General features: G+C 42.5%; 1 protein-coding gene across 1 annotated transcript in view; it reads left to right on the forward strand.

Annotated features, from left to right (window-relative positions):
• The window catches only part of SLC1A1 (solute carrier family 1 member 1), a 70,562-nt gene that overhangs the window by 36,782 nt on the left and 11,376 nt on the right, over window positions 1-22,404 (forward strand). Inside the window, exons 3-7 of the mRNA XM_007118513.2 lie at window positions 13,842-13,934; window positions 15,825-15,939; window positions 17,168-17,210; window positions 18,637-18,735; window positions 21,390-21,574. Coding sequence (XP_007118575.1) covers window positions 13,842-13,934; window positions 15,825-15,939; window positions 17,168-17,210; window positions 18,637-18,735; window positions 21,390-21,574 — 535 coding nt within the window. The remainder of the gene's footprint in view (window positions 1-13,841; window positions 13,935-15,824; window positions 15,940-17,167; window positions 17,211-18,636; window positions 18,736-21,389; window positions 21,575-22,404) is intronic.

Below are 22,404 nucleotides of genomic sequence, written 5' to 3' on the forward strand. Positions count from 1 at the left end.
CCCGCGTCCCCTGCATCGGCAGGCGGACTCTCAACCACTGCGCCACCAGGGAAGCCCCTGTTTTGTATTTTCTTTCTTCCTTCCCTTACTTTCTCTCTCTCCCTTCCCTCCCTCCTTCCCTTCCTCCCTCTCTCCCTCCCTCCCTCCCTTCTTTCCTTCCTTCCTTCCAGAAGAAGAAAGTAGGATGGATTCTGCTCTGTGCCCCTCCAGCCTTCCCTCTGGTAGTTTCCTTCCCCCTCTCCTCCCCAGCTCTGCTCCCTGTTCCTGCAGCTCAGCACCACCTTTACCTGGTGTGTGGTCCTTCCCCCAAACCCTGCAGTGGTCCTCAGCCTCCCCACCCAGCACAGAACCAGGAGAGTAAAGCAGAAGATGGCTATGGAAAATACACAGGAAGAACAGTTTTCAAGTTTTGAAAGCCTTTATAAATCCAGCAGGTCAAGAGCTTATTTTATACATTTATTAGGACAAAGGAGAATACACGTTAGAAGTGGGGGAGAGTTGAGTGGGTGCCCTAAGGATACATAAATTTAGTGGTAGAGACACAGCAAAACTGAGACCTAAGACTAATGATCTGTGCTTATGCATAATCTTGCATAACAAGTAGGAAAAAAACCTCTGGCATCAAAGCCTCAGCTGATGTAAAACTATTTACTTTATAGCTATTTTAACAGGAAGAATCTCTCTTCATGTGATGATGAGGATCAGATGTCACATTAATCAGGGAAATTTGAATATACACTGGTTATGAGATGGTATCAAGAAATTGTTGATAATTTTGTTAGCGGTGATAATGGCATTTAGTTATGTAAGCAAATGTTCTTATATCAAAAGTGTGTGGAATTATGTAGGGATGAAATGACATAATGTCTGGAATTTGCTTTAAAACAGAAAAAAGAAGGACTTCTCTGGTGGTACAGTGGTTAAGAATCCACCTGCCAATGCAGGGGACATGGGTTTGAGCCCTGGTCCAGGAAGATCCCACATGCCATGGAGCAGCTAAGCCCATGCGCCACAACTTCTGAGCCTGTGCTCTAGAGCCCGTGAACCACAACTACTGAGCCTACGTGCCACAACTACTGAAGCCCACGCACCTAGAGCCTGTGCTCCGCAACAAGAGAAACCACTGCAATGAGAAGCCTGCACACCGCACAGAAGAGTAGCCCCCCGCTCGCTGCAACTAGAGAAAGCCCGCGCACAGCAACGAAGACGCGATGCAGCCAAAAATAAAAAATAAAATAAAATAAATTAATTTTTAAAAATAAAGAGAGAAGGCACAATAGACATAATCTCAAGGCATTTTCAGAGGTGGATAGTGTAGGCACTAACAGAATCCTATCCTTAATTTACATCCTGAGGGACACACTCGTGCCATGTGCAGAATATCAGTGCTTAGGCCCTGTTAATGTTAGGGTCTGTAAGCTGTATTTATATCACACCACCAGGGAAATAGCAGGGGAAATGGCTTATGGCCATGCCTGAGAACTGTGGCTCTGGCAAATCCTGGCGCATTCTTATCAGCCAGTGAGTTTAAATTCAGGTCACATTTTCTTTAATATACAAATTATAATAACTGGAGCCTCCAGCACAGGAATGGAACAGCTCCTTGGCTCCTGCTCCAAGAAATTCCCTGAGCATCTTTCCAGAATGCTGTCTAACTCCCCTGATGCAGAAGCTGGGGTGACAACCATTTGATCTCACCTCCAGGGGCAAAGGTTTTCCGTTACTGGTTTAATGAAGGCTTTGATATAAACAGTATTTATTAAGCAACAGCCAGTATTTATTAAGGCTTAGATATAAACAGTATTTATTAGAATATATGTGTGAGTAGGTTTCCTTTCAAGCAGGGATCTGGAAGCTTTTATTGTAAAGGGCCAGATAGTGAATATTTTAGGCTTTTGAGCCATACAGTCCCTACCCAACTATCCAACTGGTTATCACAGAAGAGCAGCAATCAGTAATATGTAAATGATTGGGCCTGGCTGCGTTGCCAATGAAATGTTTATTTACAAAATAATAGGAGACCAGCTGGCAGCTGACCTCTGGCGAGATAAATTTAAGACTAGATTCTAACTCTCAAGATACAGTCTAATTGAGATGGAATCTGAGTGACAAACCAACACACCAAGCAAATACTACTCATAAGAAGTGAAGAGACACAAGAATGAAGGGTGGAGCAGATAAAGTGAAGTCTCAAGGTATTTGGAGACCCCTATTTTTATTTTTATTTTCGTTTAATATTTTTTAAAATTTATTTTATTTTTGTCTGCGTTGGGTCTTTGTTGCTGCACAAGGGCTTTCTCTAGTTGCGGCGAGTGGGGGCTACTCTTCATTGCAGTGCGCAGGCTTATTGCAGTGGCTTCTCTTGTTGCGGAGCACGGGCTCTAGGCGCGCGGGCTCTAGAGCGCAGGCTCAGTAATTGTGGCGCACAGGCTTAGCTGCTCTGCAGCATGTGGGATCTTCCCAGACTAGGGCTTGAACCAGTGTCCCCTGCATTGGCAGGCGGATTCTTAACCACTGCGCCACCAGGGAAGCCCGAGACCCCTATTTTTAAATTCAGACTTTGCAGGTGATGACATACTGGGATCGTCTAGGCTGGGGAGGGCATTTTTTTAAGGATACGTATTCATTTACTCACAATCGGCTGTGTACTGGGAAGCTGTCCCACACCCTCCAGTGGAAAGAATCATGCCATGTGCCTCCCTGAAACCGGTTCAGTTTAATTCAGAAAACACTGGTTAACCGTGTGAAAACAAACTAACCCTGCAAGAGGCTGAAGTTCCTACCATCCACCTGGTCATGGATCCCAGGTCTTCTGCTAGCCACCCAAGTCCATGAGTCCCCTTGTGGGCCAGAAGGTATAAGAGTTGAAGACTCACATATCACTTGGCTGTACAGCTTGCTATGAGGTAACTAAGAGCATCCAATGTCAACTTCATCTATGGGGGAAAGTATGCATGCTTTTCTTGAAACATTGGTGGCTTTGTTACATAGTTTAGTCTCTATGAAAATTGCCACTTCAAGATGGATTATAAATTTAAAACTGCTGGAGCTTAAAATCACACAGGCTGAGAATGAACATCTTACCTCATTTGCACCATCTGGAACCACTGGACTCTGCCTGCATTTCAAGAAGTGCCTCTTTTCTCTTTTCCCAGACTTGTTTGGGAACCAAGAAAATAAGATGGCCTAAACAGCTTTGCACACATGAATTAAACATTTCCCTAAGACCAACAAGAAACTTTTGTTGTGTTAGAACACAGTTATTGGAGCCAGAGGACTTATTATATTAACTGGGTTTCTACAATGTGTTTTCTCCAAAGAAGGAAGGGGTACATTGTATACATAAGGAATGGAGTTCCCATAATGAATGTGCCACTGGCCACAGTAATAAAGAGAAAAGCGGCAAGAGATAAATATTTCCTGCTTCAGTCTCTGACATAGTGAAACCCAGAGAATCCACCCTGAATGAGCTTTCCTTTTGCCTAAACCAGTGCTGCTAGACTGGTTCACAGCTCTGTTCAACTGAGTTAACCTGGTTTTAAAGGAGTGAGCCTCATATACTTTAGTCACTTTTCCACAATTGCCTCTCTTTGTCAACCTAATGTAAAAGCAAGTAGGTTTTGCCATTTCTTTGGGACTTCATTCTTTTTGAGGGCTTCCATGTCCTGTAAAACTTGTATTAAATAAATGTGTATACTTTTCTCCTGTTTAAAAAAAAAGAAAAAATGAGTGAGAAATCATGCAAGGATTCTAAGGAACCTCCTTTGTGGAATACATGGATCTGGGAAACTATATTCATTCATTCATTCATTCATTCATTTCATCTTCAATGTCCCAGGCTCTGTGCTGGGCATACAAGATATAAAGAGAAGTCCTGTCCCTCAAGAAAGGGAAACTACATTGCAATGCTGTATGATAAGTACTTTGTGGGAATGAGGACAGGGGAGGGGACATTGGGTGGAGTTTTGAAGAAGAGATAGGAATCAGATGAAGTGAGGCGGGCATTCCAAGCAGAAGAAAATAGCAGAAGGCATGGCATCTTGGGAGGACAGTGAGACTTTGACTGGAATGCTGCAAACCTGGGGAGGAGGCATGGGAATGGAAGGGCGAGGGCATGGCTTCATGTGATTTGTGCACCTTCCTGGGAGGTCGACGTGAGCTTGTAGTCATGGGGAAGCAAGTTAGAGCAGTGACTCCCACCTGTGTCATTATCTCCAAAGGAACGCCCTGAACAAGCTTCAGGTGAGGAAGTATTGTTTAAAAGAAAATTCAGTGACACTCCAAGATGGTAAGGCAGGCTTTATTCCAGACCATCATGGTAGGTAGAGGTACCACGGCAATGGGATTTTGCAGTGGAGGAAAGAGAGTGGGTTCAACTCCAAATGACTACAGCATGAGCCACTGGGAGTTGACAGCCAAGCAACTGAGTAGTGAGATCAGTGGATGAAAAGTTACTGTGAGGACTAAACTGACCTCTAACAGGATTCTTGCTGAAGACAGGCCAGGTTAATCAGGTATCACCTGTGGGGGGTGGAGAATGAGGAACCTGATTAGATATGGAGAGTGATCAGATATTGAGGTTTGGGGGTTCTGGTTAAACTGATTTAGCAGGGTTCTTGCTAAAACTAGATTTTACAGTGAAGTCCACAGTTAGGCCTAGAAGAAGGTTCAGGAGCCTGACTAAAGTGTGGTCAAGCAAAGAATCTTTGTCAGTATCAATCACAGAGGAACAGGAGAGTCTACTGGTTAAGAGCCAGACTGCCTGGGTTTGCATCCTGGCTCTGCCATTTACTAGCTGTGAAACCTTGAACAAGTTACTTAATGCATCCTCAACTGTAAAATAGGGATAATGATAATACTATGTCATAGTGCCCTGAAAGAGCTATATAATTTTTTAACTTACTCTTTTTGTCTGATACTAATCAGAGGTTTCTAGACAATCCCAACGTTGGCATCGGAAGCTACAGGGCCAATATTAGAATCAAGCCCACACAGGTGAGTTCACACAATGCGTTCATTCTGGAAATGAAAATAATAGGAAAAGGCTTGCTCTGCCAGCAGTGTTAAGTTCCTCAGCATACAAGCAGCCTCTACCCAGATGCCTGAGCTACCAGCTTTGTAAGGTAAGGAGAAGCAAAGAGAGAGCTCGGTAATAATTAGCTTGAGGTAGAAAGCCAAAAAAGTCTCACTGAGCTGTTAGTTATCCTGATGTCAAAGCACGGACTTTGAAGAGAACGGCTGAGCTCCTTAGATCCTCTGAGGTGTGTTTAATGCTTATTGAACAAGAAGCCTCCTATAAAAGCTCATTGAATCTTCTGAAAAATTGGCCCAACTACAAATACCACTGTCCTCTATGATATTAAAAAAAAAAAAGTTAAAACAGCACCTGGATTGCTGAAGAGCCAGGAGACCAGTCCATTGCTTCTTGACAGATGTTTTGAACATCAAATGTGGACCTGCTGACAAAGGCTGCAAGTGAGAGCCTTTAGTTCATTTGCTGGGGACCATTTTATTTTTTTAACTTCACAGAATAGTCTGGGAAGTGATAGAACCTATTTCAAGGCAGTTCTTTGTATTAATGTCTCTTAGGAAAATAGATGTCGTAGGTGAAGCGTGCACAGACATATATTTTGCATGCTCCCCTCTGCCTTTTCTCTTTCCCCCTTTTAACATCCCAGGAGTATTAATCCAGGCCGCCCTGAATCAACAAAGTGAGAGCATAGCCAGCCTTGTTTTCTCTGGGGAATAAACTTATTTCTTTATCCTCATAGCAACCCAATGAAAGTAAGTAGGACCTTACCTCTCTATCTTTAGAGATGAGGAAACAGGAGCTTGAAGAGAGATTCAGCCAATTTTCCAAGATTACACAGATCATAAGGGCAGCACCTAGGACTGATGCAGAGTCTCGAGCTCCATTCTGGAACCTTCTGCTGCCTGGGGACCAGAGCCTGGGAAGAGGTGCCTGGGGGCAGGCAGCCATACATAGATTTTCTGTTTTACCTTAAGTGCCACGAGAGGCTTATACCTGCATGTGAAATGGCCTGATTTATGTTTTAAAAAGATCTCTTTAGTAGCCATGTGATGAAGGAATACAGAAGGATTATGGTAGGAGTGAGGGAACGAACGAGTTAACACTTGTGTAGTAGTGCCTTCCATGTGCTCAGTGACACACTTCATATTGATCATTTCATTCAATAATAACGGAGGCTATTGACTGCGTAAAATTTAAGTTCTGGGCGTGCTGTAGGTACTATTTCTGACCCTCACAACAGCTGTACAAGATGGGGTTGTTCACTTTGCTCCTCACAATTACACTTTACGAGGTAGAGGCATTTAAAACCTCCATTTTAGGGACTTCCGTGGTGGTGCAGCGGTTAAGAATCCGCCTGCCAATGCAGGGGACACGGGTTCGAGCCCTGGTCTGGGAAGATCCCACATGCCGTGGAGCAACTAAGCCCATGAGTCACAACTACTGAGCCTGTGCTCTAGAGCCCGCGAGCCACAACTACTGAAGTCCACGCGCCACAACTACTGAGCCTGCGCTCTAGAGCCCACGAGCCACAACTATTGAGCCTGAGTGCCGCAACTACTGAAGTCCACATGCCTAGAGCTCACGCTCTGCAACAAGAGAAGCCACCGCAATGAGAAGCCCGCACACCGCAACGAAGAGTAGCCCCCACTCACTGCAACTAGAGAAAGCCCTCGCACAGCAACGAAGACCCAATGCGACCAAAAATAAATAAATAAATTTATTTTTAAAAAAACCCCTCCATTTTATAGATGGAGCCTTGGGAGAAGGCTGGGATTTGATCCCAGGGGGTCCCACCGAAGCCCACACTTGTTTCTCCATGTGCCGGTGGCCTCTCTGCTGGTGATGGAGAGACAGGAGTCCTCTGGATAAGAGGATGCCCCAGTGCAACGAATTTCTTGAATGATGTGTCCATTCACAATTGTGAAGCACCATCAGATGCCAGACCCAAAAAACTTCCAGTAGCAGTTAATTCTGATACCTTAATGGCAAGGTGGGGAGAGATCATCACGAAATTTTGTTCTCAGGTGGGTGGTAGCTTAATCAGAGAGCTCTCAGAGGAGTCTTTTGCCCTCGGTTGTTTATTTTTAAAACATACTATTGTTTAGCCCACGGTAACATCTTCCTTTGCAGTGTTTTCATTAAAAAATTCTAGTAGATTGTTACTGCTTTGGTCAGGAGCCAGCACCGCAGCTCATCCAAGCCTCCTCCAGAGGTGAAAAAACAAGTGTGGTTTCTTAAAGAGCTAGCAGGTGCCCCTAAATTCCAAGGACTACCTCTGTTTCTAGGCCACAGCTCAGCCTCAAAACTATCCCTGTTTTTAAAGGACAATCCTGGACTCAGTGGTAACTGGACTTGTTAAAGAAAAGAAATTCAGTGATACTTGTTAAAGATGGTAAGGCAGACTTTACCTAGGACCGTAAAGGCAAGTGTAGGGACCACTACAATGAGATTTTGCAGTGGAGGAGAGAGATTGGGCTCAACTCTGAATGGAGCATGGACAAATGGGAATTTATAGCCAAGGAGTAACGGGGGTGGGGGGCACTGGATGGATAATTATTAAGAGAAAACATCAGGGGTAAAGGGGATTCTGGCTAAATTGACCCAATAAGATTGATGTTGAAGACAGGCCAGAGTAATCAGACATCATCTGGGAGATGGTAGAGGATTAAGAGACCTGATCAGGTATCTAGGATGATGAGATATCAAGGGTAGGGGGTTCTGGCTAAACTGACTTAGCAGCGTTCTTGCTAAAACTGTATTTTGCAAGGAAGTTCACAGATGGGCCTAAGAGAAGGTTTCAGAAGCCTGACTAAAGTGTGGCCAAGCAAAGAATCTTTGTCAGAATCCGGCACATCTTGATGCTGCCTGCTGCGAGTTGCTTCTGGTCACCTCAGCCTGGTGACACCTCTGGCTCCTCTGAAAGCCCATGGTACCAGGTCTCTGCACCAGTGCTTTACAGAGCATCCAGTTTTTAAAGTGGGTGGGAAAGATCTAGTTTTTTAAATTTCCAATCTGCATGGATCAATAATCTTTGTAAACTACAATAGAAATGAATTACTAGGAAGAAGATATAAAAAACAAAGACACACAAAACACTTGCCCAGTTTTTTATTACATTCAACAGACATAAAATTCTGTTCAATTGCTATAAACACTTTCAAACACTTACCTTTGATTTCTGTGCAGATCCTGTCACACCTGCTTTGCAGTGTATTAGTGCACAGTTCCCTCTCATTTATTTGTCAGTTGCTAAAGGGCAGGTGTTAGCTTCCAGAAGAATTGAGTTTGGGGAGTGGCATGTAAGGAGAGGCGGTCCTCTAGACTTCACCAGGCATGAGGCGTGGCCTGAAAGCCAGGAATCCAGGAGGCTCTTTAGAGTAAAACCCAAGGATAAAGCGTGGTGATGTTTCACCTGTAAGAGTTTTAAATTTTTTAAATTATTTTTAATTGTGGTAAAGTACACATAACATAAAATTTACCTTTTTTTTTTTTTTTGGCCGTCCTGTGGCATATGGCATCTTAGTTCCTCGACCAGGGATCGAACCTGCACCCCCTGCTTTGGAAGCGCAGAGTCTTAACCACTGGACTGCTAGCAAAGTCCTAAAATTTACCATCTTAACCATTTTTTAGTGTACAATTCAGTGGCATTAAGTACGTTCACATTGTTGCATAACTATCACCACCACTCATCTCCAGAACTCTTTTCATCTTGCAAACTGAAACTCTGTACTGATAAATAGCTCCTCATTCTCCTTTATCAAGGGGGCCATATTCTCAACCACTGTGTCATACTAGCTCCATGCATGTGCTACAAAATCTAGTCCAGCGCTGCCCACTAGACCTTCCTGTGATGATGGAATTGTTGTCTATTTGTGCTGTCCATTGCAGTAGCCACCAGCTACATGTGACAAGAGAGCACTTGCAAAGCGCTGTCTTCACAGTCCAAGGTCTGGATTAAGTTACCATTTGCAGGACAACATCCATTGAGCTAGACCACACATTCTCAACAGGAGCAATATGGCCTCGAGGCAGGAAAAGCTGGTTCCTGGGGTGGAGGGGGGACTTACTCTTCTCATGTAAAGAGCACTTATATACATTTAGTACATGAACAGATGAACAGTTTGTGCTATTAAAATTCCATGGGATGGCAATGAGGAAAAAATATCTAAAAGACTGGGGGAGGGGCTAGTGGGGTGGAGCACACAATAATGAAAAACAAAAAGAGAAACACTAAGATGCTAAATATGTTCTCACATGGAGGTCTGTTATGGGTGAAAAGTATTTTTGTTGGCCGCTCTGGGAACCATACCAAACTACCCTGTATGAGTGGTTTTTAAGATTACCTGCCAAGGGCTTCCCTGGTGGCGCAGTGGTTGAGAGTCCGCCTGCCGATGCAGGGGACAGGGGTTTGTGCCCCGGTCTGGGAAGATCCCACATGCCACGGAGCGGCTGGGCCCGTGAGCCATGGCCGCTGAGCCCGCGCGTCCGGAGCCTGTGCTCCGCAACGGGAGAGGCCACAACAGTGAGAGGCCCGCGTACCACACACACAAAAAAAGATTACCTGCCAAGTTCCTAATCTCTGACACAGGAGTGGATCTTTGAAATGGGCTCACTTTGTAAGGAGAGGAATACCAATAAGAAGTGCAGCTTTTTCTGTCACATGGAACGCATCGAGTACAAAATTCATAAAGCATCTTAGTTAATACACGGAGGATCCAGAAAAGAATAAGCCTCCGGCCTTAGAGCACTATGGTCAGCATGGTGATGGAAAAGCACACCAAGAGATGATGGCTGATCAGGTTTACCGTCATCCTGTCCCCCGCCCCATGCTATCAAGGTACAGGTTGCACTGAATTTCTTCGTTTAATACATTTATTTATTTAATTTATTTATTTTTGGCTGCGTTGGGGCTTCGTTTCTGCACGCGGGCTTTCTCTAGTTGCGGCGAGCGGGGGCTACTCTTTGTTGCGGTGTGCAGGCTTCTCATTGCGATGTCTTCTCTTGTTGTGGAGCACGGGCTCTAGGTGAGCAGGCTTCAGTAGTTGTGGCTCACGGCCTCAGTAGTTGTGTCTTGCAGGCTCTAGAGCGCAGGCTCAGTAGTTGTGGCTCACAGGCTTAGTTGCTCCGCAGCACATGGGGGTCCTTCTGGACCAGGGCTTGAGCCTGTGTCCCCGGCATTGGCAGGCGGATTCTTAACCACTGTGCCACCAGGGAAGTCCTGCACTGAATTTTGTAATATATTTAAGCTTGAGTTTATTCATTCAACATTGTTGAGCACCCACTAAATGCTGGACACTCTGGTAAGGTCTAGAGATTATGTTGATGTCCAGTATGGTAGCCATTAGCCACATGTGGCTATTTATATTGAGATTAAAATTAAGCAGAATTTAAAATCAGTCCCTCAGTCACACTAGCCACACTGCAGGTGCTCACTAGCCATGGGTAGCTGGGGCTACTGCAATGGGCAGCACAGACCAAGCACATTTCTATCATCACAGGAAGTTCTACGGGCAGTGCTGGTCTAGAATTTTGTAGCACGTGGATAGACCCAGTATTACATAGTGGTTAAGATCTGGCCCTTGGGGTCAAACCTGTGTTGGGATCCAGCTCCACCACTCACCAGCTGTAGGACCTCGGCATGTCATTTAGCCTTTCTGAGCCACAGCCTTCTCTGTAAAATGGGAGTAATAAGGCCTACCTCATGGGGTTATATGGTAAGCATAAAAGGAGATGATGCACTTAACATGCAGTCATTGCTCAGTACACAGTGTATATTATCATTTTCATTTTTATTATAATTATCACTATTACTGGCAGGTGGGGTGTTTAGACCACCCATCCAGACATTTTATATTCATGTTAAGTTCAGTAATGTTCCTATTATAAACGTTTTCAAATATTAGGCTGTCTCCCTGCATATGTTCCCTCCCTTTATGGCAGTCACCCACCCCTCATCCTCAACATTGTGTTAAAAATTGTTGAGAACCTGGATTTGAGTGTGAACTCTGCCCCCAATCAGTGGTGGCTAGAAAGTTCGAGTGAACTAGAGAGGTGGAGAAGTGTGACTATTGATTTGAATATACTTCTGATATATCCAAGAGAACTGTAGGGCCTAGGTAGATTTGAGAAATGGGGAACAAAGCTCTTCCTGAAAGTAACTACAAGAGAGTTGCTGTACTCCAGCAGAGAGGAGCTGGCTGACTGCTTTGGAGCTGTATTTGTTTAAAATATTTCCACCAATAATCTCATTATTATGAAGCCTTTTATTGCCAGCTGGGACCTGGAATAAAAGCAGAGGCACCAGCCCATGACCAAATCATTAAGACATATTCATATATGCTGGAAACAATTACCCACATAGATTTAATTTGTTTCACTGCTGGAAGAAAATCCTGAGCAGGCATGAAACACATACCTGAGAACAGTTTTGCAGCCACCCTGTGAGCCTGTCACTTGTCAGCGCCTTAGGGACTGGGAGATGCTTAAATTGGATGTCTAACAAAGGACAATATATCTGAAAATACATCTTCTGTTAGATCAGGGATACAGGTGTTTGTACAGGTTACTTGGAGTTCTGTTAAGTTGGTGATTTTCTTTTTTTAACCTACCATTATTGTTATGAATAATTATTATAATTGTTTATCAAAATAATGTATGGAGCTCAAAAATGGAATAGGAACATTTTATAATCAAGTAATACACTTAGCAAGCTTATATATTTGCATTATTGTTTGCTCTTTTTTAAGAGACCAAAGCTAAATATGAGATAGTTCATTGGTTTCTGAGTTGTAGCCTTCAGTGTCTCTTAATTTTTTTTTGTTGTTATTGTTTCTTGCAGAATTATTGTTTTTAATTGTCTTAACATTAGGAAAAGAAAGTCTGCTCAGCATACCACATTCTTTTTCCCAAAGAAAGAGAATAGGATCTATCATCCAGGTTATTCTAGAATGGGACTGCTGCAGTATACCCATCATATGGTAATTGCACAATCTTGCTCCGGAGGTTGGTGAATGAGCCCTTAACAACATCCTGGGGTGACTGCTAGAGGCCAGAGCCCCTTCTCTCAAAATATTAACTTCATAAGGAGCAATCAACAGCCAGAGGAATGGCGTGTTTAGAGTGAGAGATGACGTTTTCTGTCATCATCATCATGATAGCTTCCTTACAGATTTTTCCTGTACGTCAACTATGTACGATTATATTTGAGGAGCATAATCCCCTAGTCACTTAGAAAAAATGGATAGGTCTTTTATAGCATGAGGAGTGAATATAAAAGCTATTTGTGCTTGCTGATAGCCTGCAGGTTTACGACCTTTTCCTCGGGGTTGCCTCATGACAACCTCTTCATTTTTCCTGCTACCCTGTACTTCAGGTTTTGCAAACAGTTATGGAACAACTCATGTGTATTGGAGACTCAAAAATCACTTTCTATGGTGATGGTTTGATTCAAAATGTGATTCTCATTTTGGAAATCAGACAGGGTAGTCTGAAACCTTCAAATGACAGTTTGCTGAAAGATGACTTGGTCGCTTCTGAACCTGCCGCGTGTCCCACGTAGAAGCAGTCCAGTTAGAGAGATGCATCATTTGATTCCATTTATATGAGCATCTTTGATGGAACACAGGTTTCTGGCAAGGAGGGATGTGTGCCTTCCACCTCTACAGCTATCCTTGGCATTCTACACAACCATTTCAAGTCAGGTAACATTCAGTCATTTTACTGGCAGCCAAAGACCATCTGAAACTAGATCTAACAATGTGGTTCTAAGTCTCTTTGATTACCTGTGCCCTTGGAAATTTTTATTTATATCCCAACTCCAACTGAGATTTTAAGGAGTCTCACAAAGCCATGCAGAATAAGGTTGTAAACATAAAAGCAATTTTAAAATCATGAAAAGAAGGAAATTTGATAGCTAGGATGGATAATGAAATTACTGTGATTTATTATTGAATTTGGCCCTGAGATTGTCTAAAGATCCATCATTAAGTAGATGATTAAATACCTATGGTACAGCCACATGACAGAAGATTATGTAGCCTTTAAAATTATCTGCGGGGTGAATTTGTAACAATAAGAAAAGATGCTTATAATACAGTATTTAGAAGAGAGAGGATTAAAAAAACTGTCAAATTATCTCAGCCATGTTTACAAAAAATGGAGAAAAAATTATGGGGATAACATTCACCAGAATATTGACTACAGCTGATGACATGAAGTGATTTTTGTTTTCATCTTTATGTTTTTTTCTTTTCTTCAGATAATTATAATGAACATGTATATTATAATCACATGTAAAAGTTATTTTTTTAGTTGACTCTGAGATTCCTGACAAAAAAGGCAGAAAGGGAAACAGTCATGAGTTACATGGTTTTTATTATGTGATGAAAGAACTTTCTCAGTTCTTCAAGGTAAACTTTTCCTTGATACTGAATCCCAAAAGAATGTTGAGTGATATAATTTACAAATCTTGATAAAGTTCTTAGAGCGGATGCAGAAGGGGGGACTCCTTTTACTCTCTCATGACCACCCCCAAGAGCAGCCAAAGACACAGCACTCACTATGGGCTAAAGTAGTGGGGATTAGCCAGAGGGGAACTTGCCTCCCACTAGGCGTCCATCTCTTAATTCTGCGTTTGGAATGTTGAAGTGGTTCTTTTGCCCATTGCATTTATTCAAACAAAATGTGTGAGATAGGCCTAGCAGATGCAGACACAGCTCTCAGCTCTTTTTTTTCACACCTTGAGGATTGAATCACCGCCAGTCCTGGAAATTTTTTTGAGTAATATAATTTGATTTCTCCCCCCTTTCAGGTGTTGCTGCACTGGATTCCAACGTATCTGGAAAAATTGGTCTACGTGCTGTCGTATATTATTTCTGTACCACTGTCATTGCTGTAATTTTAGGTAAAATTTATTTCTGAATCCTTATTTTTCTGTATAATTGTGACTTTCCATTTAAAAGTAGTTGGCTTTTAAAAATGCACACTTTTTTAAAATCAGAAAGTACAATTTGTCAAACTACTATGAAGCTTTTTGGCTTGAAGTCAGCACAGCACATTTTATATGAACAATATAACACTGACTGAATTTCAGCCGTGGTACTGCTTATTAGTGTCTTTAGTAAGAAACAGAAAGAGGGTGACAGTTCTGTGCCATATCTACCTTATTGGGTGGAAAGAAATGAAGCCAAGAGCTTATATAATCTTTAAACTTGATAATTAGTCTATAATAGTGCCTTTCAGTATAATTATAAAGTATTTCCAGAAAGATAGCATTTCATTACATTTCAAATTTCATGTAGTAGCCAGAGCTAACAGAGTCTTGCCAAGTATAAATTCCACTTGAAAGAGGGAGAATGTTCTAATAAGGGAATATGGTTGCTCTTATACCTTTGGCACTCTTTTGTGAAAAAAGTATGGTCCATCCTTTGGGACCTAGCGTAACATCTTAAGAAGGATGCCCAGGGGCTTCCCTGGCGGCACAGTGGTTGAGAGTCTGCCTGCCAATGCAGGGGACATGGGTTCGTGCCCCGGTCCGGGGGGATCCCACATGCTGCAGAGCGGCTGGGCCCGTGAGCCATGGCCACTGAGCCTGCACGTCTGGAGCTTGTGCTCTGCAACGGGAGAGGCCACAACAGTGAGACGCCCGCGTACCGCCAAAAAAAAAAAAAGAAGGATGCCCAGAGTGGGAAGAGAGGAGAGGAGTGTACTCAGATGTTGCAGCCAGTTTGACCCTTGCAGCTCTGCTTTAATGAACTGATAAAAGGTGATGAAGATGTGGTGACATTTTAGTGGTATTAGGCCAGGGGACTTAGGAGGGCCTGTACCCCGCCTTAAATCAAAGCTACATCTCCTCATGAGATTCCTGAGGGAGGCCAACGCAAAGAACAAAGCTGGGCTTATCTATTTTCTGCAACCCTGAGACGGAAGAGTGGACCACACCCATTCATTGCCCCTCTATTGCCCAGTGACTCCTCCCATTAGCAAAACTGACCCATTCAGCATGCTTAAGTCCTACCCCCTTAGACTAGCATTTCTCCTTGGGAAGAGTGATAAAGGGCATGGGGCCTTTTCTTCTTCACTCCCCTCCAGTCAAACAACCTGGTCTTTCCTAAAACCTCCCACCTCTGCTTGAACACCTCAAGAGGAACCCATTACCTCCAGAGGCCAAAATCGGGCTTTCAGATGCTCTCTGTTTAGACATTTCTTCTTTACAATGAGAAGAACTATCTCTCCTTGGAACTCCTGTCCTCATTCCACCCCCTAAGAGTCACACGGAACAACACTTCCTAACCCAAATCCTTTTGTGCACAACAGCTTTCTAGATATTTGAAGGCTTATGATATGAAAGGAAAATAAGGCTTATTCTGTATGACCCTCAGAAAAATAACCAGCAACTGTGGGTAAAAGTTACAGAAAGATGTTGAGTGAGTGCCCTGAGTCGGAAAATGAATTATTCTCACCCTAACCCCTGCCTAGGCTGATCTCATAAGCTAAAGAAAAGAAAAAAAGAGGATTCTCATCAGCAGGTGTTTCCAGAAGCAGTTCTGGAATGCAGCCCCTTCATTTTTTAAAAACATACATGAAGAGTTCTTTCTGCTTCATTTAGATGGAAAAGTAATAAAGGCAGCTGCTGAGGTCCCCACTGAGGCTTGTCGTTTTGGCTGGACCTCAGGGTCCCCATCCCAGTATTTCCTGGTACCACCAGGCCTATTGCTTCTAAAATGGATCCACGAGGGGTGTCAGGTGCCCTGGGAGGTTCTTAATGCTCTGTGGGTGCTACCTTTGGTCATAGGTATCGTGCTGGTGGTGAGCATCAAGCCTGGTGTCACCCAGAAAGTGAATGAAATTGACAGGACAGGCAGCAGCCCTGAAGTCAGTTCAGTGGATGCCATGTTAGACCTGATCAGGTGAGTGTCTGGGCAGCAGGGTGGCTTCATAGGCATGTGACCTATGTGGTCGCACAGGGCCCCATACTTGGTTTAATGCTCTGCTGTTGCTGTCTTGAAATTTTTAATAATTTTTGAATTATTATACATGTTCATTTTGCCCTGGACCCTGCAAATTACACAGCCAGTCATGCTTACCAGGTCATGGTTCCAAGAGGCAATGGAAGGAACAGCATTCTCTGTCAGGGTTTAGGATGGACAGAGATGCCTGAAGTATACTTGTTGCATTAAGATGCCGGGCTGTGTTGGGTGGTCAGTTCTGAAGCATACTTGGAGAAATACATTTTTTAATTGTACAGGAGAAACCCTCTTATCTGAAGCAATAAGGGATGGAGATTGGTCAGTTAATTTAAAAAAAAAACAGCATTTAAAGCAGAGAATCATAAATATGCATTACATATTTTGTTTACACTTAAAACTTAAATGGGTTTATTTGCCAATTTTTTCATGTCGGGACAAGGTCTTTTCTTAGAGTGTGTCAGTTGATTTTTTATATTCCTGTTGCCTAGGCTGCCTTTATAAACGCATCATCTACAATTTCCAGATTCAGTTTCCATGAAGTGGAGAAACAAAATCCTTAGAAATAGCAAAGAAAGCTGAGTGCCGAGTTCTTCCGGTTGTTTTTTATTTCAATTGTCTTCCCTTACCTAATGCAACCACAGAAGTTTTACTCACTTGCCTCGATTGAGTTTCCAGGCATCCCAGCTTAGTTTTTATAGAAACTGCTCCTTCCTTTTCACACTTATATTGCATTGATTTACATAATTTTTAATTCAATAAAAACAACGATTATTTGCAACTGGCATAAAGAATTTGGGAACAAGTGCAGTGGACTCTCATCAATGAAAACAGAAATGTGGAAAATATTAAAGAAGTCTCTTAACTGTGCATGTCTACCTGCCAGTGTGAATTTCACCAAGGACAGAGAGCATGTCAGCTACTCGGTGAATCAGTTAAGCATGACAGGTGGTTAGGAGAGCTTTCTATCTATCCCTGGTTGAAGCTCAGCAGGGAAAAATAAGTCTTAATACAAGGAAGTATTATGTAAAGGAGAGGCCAGAAGAGAAACCAGAGTACTAATTCTATCGCATAATCATTTCCATCAAAGTATTGGGTATGACCAAAAAAACCCCAAAAAACACAAAACACTTTTGCCTTAATGTAATACTGCTTGTCCTGTCTCCAACAGGAATATGTTCCCTGAGAACCTTGTCCAAGCCTGTTTTCAGCAGGTAAGAATAAGGACTTTTGCCCTCAAGTTGCTCCCCTCTTCCCCCTTGCCAATTAAGATTTTTTTCCTGCTATGACCCAAGAAATGGAATTAGCCCGTCAAAAATGACAGGAAATGCACCTGTGAATGGAGGAATATCAGGTGACCTATTTCATAACCCTAAGTATTTCCAGGCACAGTGACATGCCTGTTGTAGCTCCTCCGTTTTCCCTTAGGCTTTTTTTCTTTCCTCCAAAAGGGCTCAACTGGAGCAAGTCAGGAACCTGTCAAATAATGAGCGTTTTAAAATGTGGCTTCTAGTACCTATTTTTGGAGAACCCCATTATATTTATGAAGAAACTTAGACTATCTACAGATATAATGCAGTTAGAAAAGTAGCCCTCCACCTCTTCTTTCCTTTCCCTCCCATGTTGGGAAATCAGTATCTGACCCACATGGGTGGTTAGTGTTCCTGGCATTTGGTCTTTTCTTTCATCTTTACATGCCCATTGCTGGCACTCTACAGAGCAATATAACAAAGCCAAGATTTTTTTCCTTTAGGAAGTTTAACAATCTCTTCTCTCCATTTCCTTTAAGGCTTTTTCTCTTGTTTATCTATGCACTTTAAGACAGCTGAGTCTATCACAAGCTGCTGAATTCATTTACATAATTACAGGAACAGAGACCTCTGTGTAGACCAACATAAATGGCAATTAAATTGCTCCCTGCCAACCTCCAAGAGGTACAGAACCACCTCTATTTAGGGAGTGCCTTTGCGATTCAGCCACAGTGGTCATTTGTAAGGTTCCTGGTGTTGGCAGAGCCTCGTAGGAGTGACATTTATGCCTGGCGTGATGATATACCAGCTCTTTCTTAAACATCTCTGCTGAAGTCCAGCAGAATCAAACAGAGCTGAAGAAATTCAACAGAAATCTCACTCACGTAATAGCCCTAAAGGGACTATTGAGTTTGGAACAACCGTATAGTTCTTGATGTTTATTAAAGTCATGGTGACTCCATTTATGCAAGTGATGAGGGTTTTTTTTTTTCCAGATTAAAAATAATAAGTGAATAAATAAATAAACAGAAACAAAAATGATTCATAGGATTCCTATAGAGTCTATGTGGTAAAGCAACTACAAATAAAACCCATGCTTTCTTTCACATTATTGCTCCATTAATTGGTCCCTTATTACAGAAGTGAGAGAGCATTTTGACACCATTGAATGGTGGCTGTGGAGGTCAGGAGGTTGGATTTCTCAATCCCATTTTTGCTTCCAAAGCCTCATGGGAGGTACCGTCCAAAACTGAAGCTAACAGAGGCCTCGGAGGTGGAACCTTTCAGTGACACTTGTCTGGCCAAAGTAATACTCCTATAGTTTAGCCTCAGAAGCTTAAAAAAAAATCTTTTTTTGTCTGTTTGACCTTTTTTCCCCTCCAACGTGCAGTACAAAACCACACGTGAAGAAGTGAAACGTCCCGATGAGCCAGGGACAAACAGGACAGAGGCGTCTGTCACAGCCATCATGACAACTGCTATTTCCAAGGTACCATTTCCATCCTGTTGTTTGCTCCCTTCCCTGGTAGGCAGGGGCCGAGCCATGAGTGAGCAGGAGATGGAAATAAGTAGATCCTCATTGTTCGCAGATTCCACGTTTGTGAATTCACCTACTCACGTTCACAGACACAAAAGGATGGTGAAAATTTTAAGTTGCCCAATGCACATGTTCCCCGCTGAGGCTGAACAAGGCTACTAGCGCTCAGCCTTCTTGGTTCAGCTCTTACACGGTAAATAAGTGTCCTTTGTGCGGTGTGTTTATGCCACACTTTTCACATTTTTGTACTTTGTCTTGGTGATTTCGCTGTTTGAAATGTCCCCCACGCATCATGCTGCAGTGCTGTCTAGTTAGTTTTCCCAAAGGCAGGCAGGCAGGCAGGCTGATGTACCATATGAGAAAATAACATGTGTTAGATAAGTTTCACTCAGACATGAGTTAAAGTGTGCTGGCTGTGAGTCCAATGTTAACAGCTAAATAATATATATTAAATAAGGTGTCTTTGAACTGAAACACAGAGAAAACAAGGTTTTATGTTGATTATTTGGCAAAAATGTTGTGACTGTTGATTCCCAGGAACCTAATCCTATATTTCCCCTAGGAACATTGATTCAATATTCACTAATTCAGCGTTCGCAGCCACTTTACAGAGTGTAACTTCTGAGAGTAACGAGAAGCAACTGAACCACGCAGAGAAAAGAATGAGCCCTGTCACTTCTGTATCTCTGCCACTCAGAGTTGAGTTGGGCACCTCTGGGAACTATGTTAGATTTGCAAGACTACTTAAACTGCAGGCCTACAGTTCCTTATCTGAAGCTCTTTGCCCATATTTGATACTGAGTCCAGAGCTTTTCACTTTAGAAGGTCCAGGTGGTGTATGTACTATATGTTATACAACATCCTTAAGTGGAATTGACAATAACATTCTAGAATCAAGCACATCAATATTTCTGCACCTAACTTACGAATGTTCTACCAAGTAAGAAAAATAGGCCATATGTAGCCTCATCTCAGTTCGGGATAGGTTTTGCCACCAAGAGTTTGCCATAAATTTATCAATGAAATCAACAGGCTTTGAGAATTTGGGGGATTTCAGCATTGGAGATTAGATCGTGTGGGCCTAAAGTAGTATATTTGTAGTCCTGTAGATTGCTCCTGAATGTACTCTGCCTCCACACAGAAAGGAAAAATTTAAGGAGAAAAGAAATACTCAGTAGACTTAAGAGTTCAGGTTAAGTAGTCCACAGTTAGCTCCCTCTTTCTTCCTACGGAAAGCCCTCCATGACCTAGCTCCTCCCTGGTTTCCCAGCTTATTTCTCGGTGAGCCCAATCTATTCTATCCCGATCCACCTCCTCAATTAGTTTCTACTCCTGCTTTTTGATATGGTTCCATAAAGATTTTCTGAGCACCCTCCATGAGCCAAGCCCTGCTGGGCCTTGGGATTACAGTAGAGAAAAGACAGATGTGACATATACTCTCATGTGAAGAGTGATGAATATTAAAACAGGAAAGAATAGGGTACTCTGGGGCATTCAGCAGGGAGGTTTAAATTAGTTTGGGGTCCATAAAGGATGAGTAGGAATTATTCAAGCAGGGTACAGGGACCTGGTAAATGATGACTTTCACCTTTCCTTACATTTTTCTGGACTGTGCTTTCATCTCCTGGCTGCCTGCTGCTCAGGCCTAGCTTTCCCTAACCTCACAGCCCTCATTCATGTCCCCAGTCTCCATATGATGCCTGTAACTCATAGCTTGGCTGTGCAGCTAATTACACACCATCTTGCTATCATTGGCTCATGTTTCTCACAGTTAGTCTTATCTAGCCAGCTGCATTTTAAGACCTTATGCTGTAGCCAATGCAGTTAGCACACTAACTGCTCAATAAATATGTTTGATCATGTCAGATCATAAGTAAGAAGTAATTGGTACCCCAGTGGCTCGTCCACATAATTCTTTGTAAGCCTGGTTTGCACCACTCAGAATACGTTACCTCCCTGTGAAATCTCTCAGTAAATCTCATGCTGCACAACGCAGATTGAGTTATCTCTCGGTATATCTCATGCTCTTCTTACCCAGCATAAAACAAAGACAGGGTTCATAGTAGTATATGTCTGGTTAATTTTTATATCTCTAAAATCCTATTGGTCATCCAGGATTAGAGGCAGAAAAGAATATTCCTGTGTTCATTATCAGGATAAAACAGATAGTAAAGTGTCCTAAAAATGTCCACACTGGTAAATATTTTGAGATTCCTGCATTATTAATCTGTATCTTTTTTATGCAGACTCCAAATGTAACTAGTAGTTAAAATAACCCTGAAAAGTGCCTTGATTCCAAAGTTCTTATTAAAAATTTAAAACACCCCAGAATAAGAAATCTTCAAAAGAAATATTCAAATATGGATTTGTTGAAAGAAAAGAAAAAAGACACACTTTAAACTTCAGTGGCAGAGGGTGGGGGGCAGTAAAATTTGACCCACGCGTAGGTGTTTGTGTTTTTAATTATGTTTCCCAAAGTTGTTGATCCAAAGTTCTTGCTAGAGCCACTGGTTTGTTTGGCTATCATATCTTTCTGTTTCAGGGTCTGTGCATTCTAACAAAATTGTAATCATGCATCAATGTATTTTCTTGGTTTTGATCCACAGAACAAAACAAAGGAATACAAAGTCATAGGCATGTATTCAGACGGCATAAATGTCCTGGGCTTGATTGTCTTTTGCCTCGTCTTTGGAATTGTCATTGGAAAAATGGGAGAAAGGGGACAGATTCTGGTGGATTTCTTCAATGCTCTGAGTGATGCAACCATGAAAATCGTTCAAATCATTATGTGGTGAGCACATGCCGGTTAATGCCATCTTGCTTCCCCTGACCCTTCAAAACTAGCATGAAGAGATTTATGTTTCTCAGTTGACCTCACCTTAGAGAGGGTATCCAGACACTGGAGTATTAAATAATTCCATGGATCACTTAGGACTTAGGTCACTAACAAAATTCTAGATATCAGCCATTGTCTTTTCTACCAAAGCCCTTGATCATCTTGCAACCAAGCAGCATTTATGTAAGACATAACTCTTAAAGGAGTGATTTGAAAGAGTTTCCTGCACATCAGAACACAAAGTGCTTTCCTTACCAGGCCCCAGGCAGAAGTGATATTCAGAATATTTACAGTTGGTACGACATGGGCCCTAACGCATCCAAATAAAAGCTGCTGTTGGTGAGCATAGCAGTGGCACCACCTGAGTATCTGCCCTATCCCTAGAGATAACCAAAAAGTCCACCTTTCCTAGGAGGCCTCTGCCCCGCTTATCTCATAGCAAGTTGGTTCAAAGTATAGACATTGACAGTGACATTTCAGTCACTTAATCCTGCTGAACCTCAGCTTCATCATATGTAAAAAAGGATAATAACGTCTACCCCTAGAGCTGGGAGAAGTACATTAAGTGAAATGATGCATGTAAAATTCTTAACCCAACGCAAAGCACGTAATGACAGCTCCACAAACAGAGCTATTAGACCACTTGCACGACTAATTCTACTGCTCTGTTGCTGATAGCACTACCTGGGAAACAAGACAACCATGTCCAGAAAGAGCCTAGAGGCCATATTTGGAGGGTCAAGCTAAGGAGAGATCTGCAGATGTGACAGTAGGCAGGGTGTTTG

The sequence above is a fragment of the Physeter macrocephalus genome, chromosome 9, assembly GCF_002837175.3.
Source record: "Physeter macrocephalus isolate SW-GA chromosome 9, ASM283717v5, whole genome shotgun sequence".
Classification (NCBI taxonomy): domain Eukaryota; kingdom Metazoa; phylum Chordata; class Mammalia; order Artiodactyla; family Physeteridae; genus Physeter; species Physeter macrocephalus.